This window comes from Auxenochlorella protothecoides (genome assembly GCF_000733215.1).
Source record: "Auxenochlorella protothecoides strain 0710 unplaced genomic scaffold scaffold81, whole genome shotgun sequence".
Taxonomy (NCBI): Eukaryota; Viridiplantae; Chlorophyta; class Trebouxiophyceae; order Chlorellales; family Chlorellaceae; genus Auxenochlorella; species Auxenochlorella protothecoides.
The window spans coordinates 130,603-131,230 of NW_011934330.1; the positions used below are offsets into that span (position 1 = coordinate 130,603).

General features: G+C 63.2%; 1 protein-coding gene across 1 annotated transcript in view; it reads left to right on the forward strand.

Moving 5' to 3' along the window:
* Window positions 1-26: 26 nt before the first annotated feature.
* Window positions 27-628, forward strand: part of F751_6087 (General transcription factor 3C polypeptide 5) — a gene marked incomplete at both ends in the record, with an annotated part of 3,303 nt that continues 2,701 nt past the window's right edge. The window contains one exon of the mRNA XM_011402181.1: window positions 27-201. Coding sequence (XP_011400483.1) covers window positions 27-201 — 175 coding nt within the window. The remainder of the gene's footprint in view (window positions 202-628) is intronic.

Sequence of the window (628 nt, forward strand, 5' to 3'; positions counted from 1 at the left end):
CGCGTAGGTTCCTCCATCCGGCCGACATGCAGTACGTGCAGAGCGACACTCGACCCTGCGAGGCGGCCTCCCTGCCCAGCGACGCCATTCCCGGCGCCCTCCCGCCTGGCTTCGACAGGGAGCCGCTGTGCACACTGCCGCCCGCCTTCCTGCGTGGCCCCGTGTATGAGTTCTACCATACAGCAGCGGCCTCCCTCCAAGGTGGGCCGTTTCGGTTGGCGGTGCGTGGCTTGAAAGCTCTTGAAGGCTATGCATGAACGACTGAGGTCCTGGCTGGGAAGTCGTCAAAATTGCAAGGCCTGCAGATGCCGCATGAAGAGACCACCACCCCGTGGCCCCCTGAGTCAGCAAGGCACTGAGAGTTCTACCATCCGACATCAACTGTGTGTCTGCGTCCCCCCCTGTCGCAGAGCGTAGGGCGCGCCAGCGGTCCTCCAACGTCACGTCCATCCGCTTCTCCGACCCCCAAACTCCTCGGGTGGCTGGCCAGGGAGCTTCCTCTGGTACTGCGCTGGGTCCTTTGAGGAAGGGTGGTTCCTGCTGAGAACTCTTCTGAGCTGGAGTGTTGTGTGCCCTGATGCAGGTGCAGCCTTGCATGTTTTCAAGTGAGGGACGTCAGCGCCCCCCC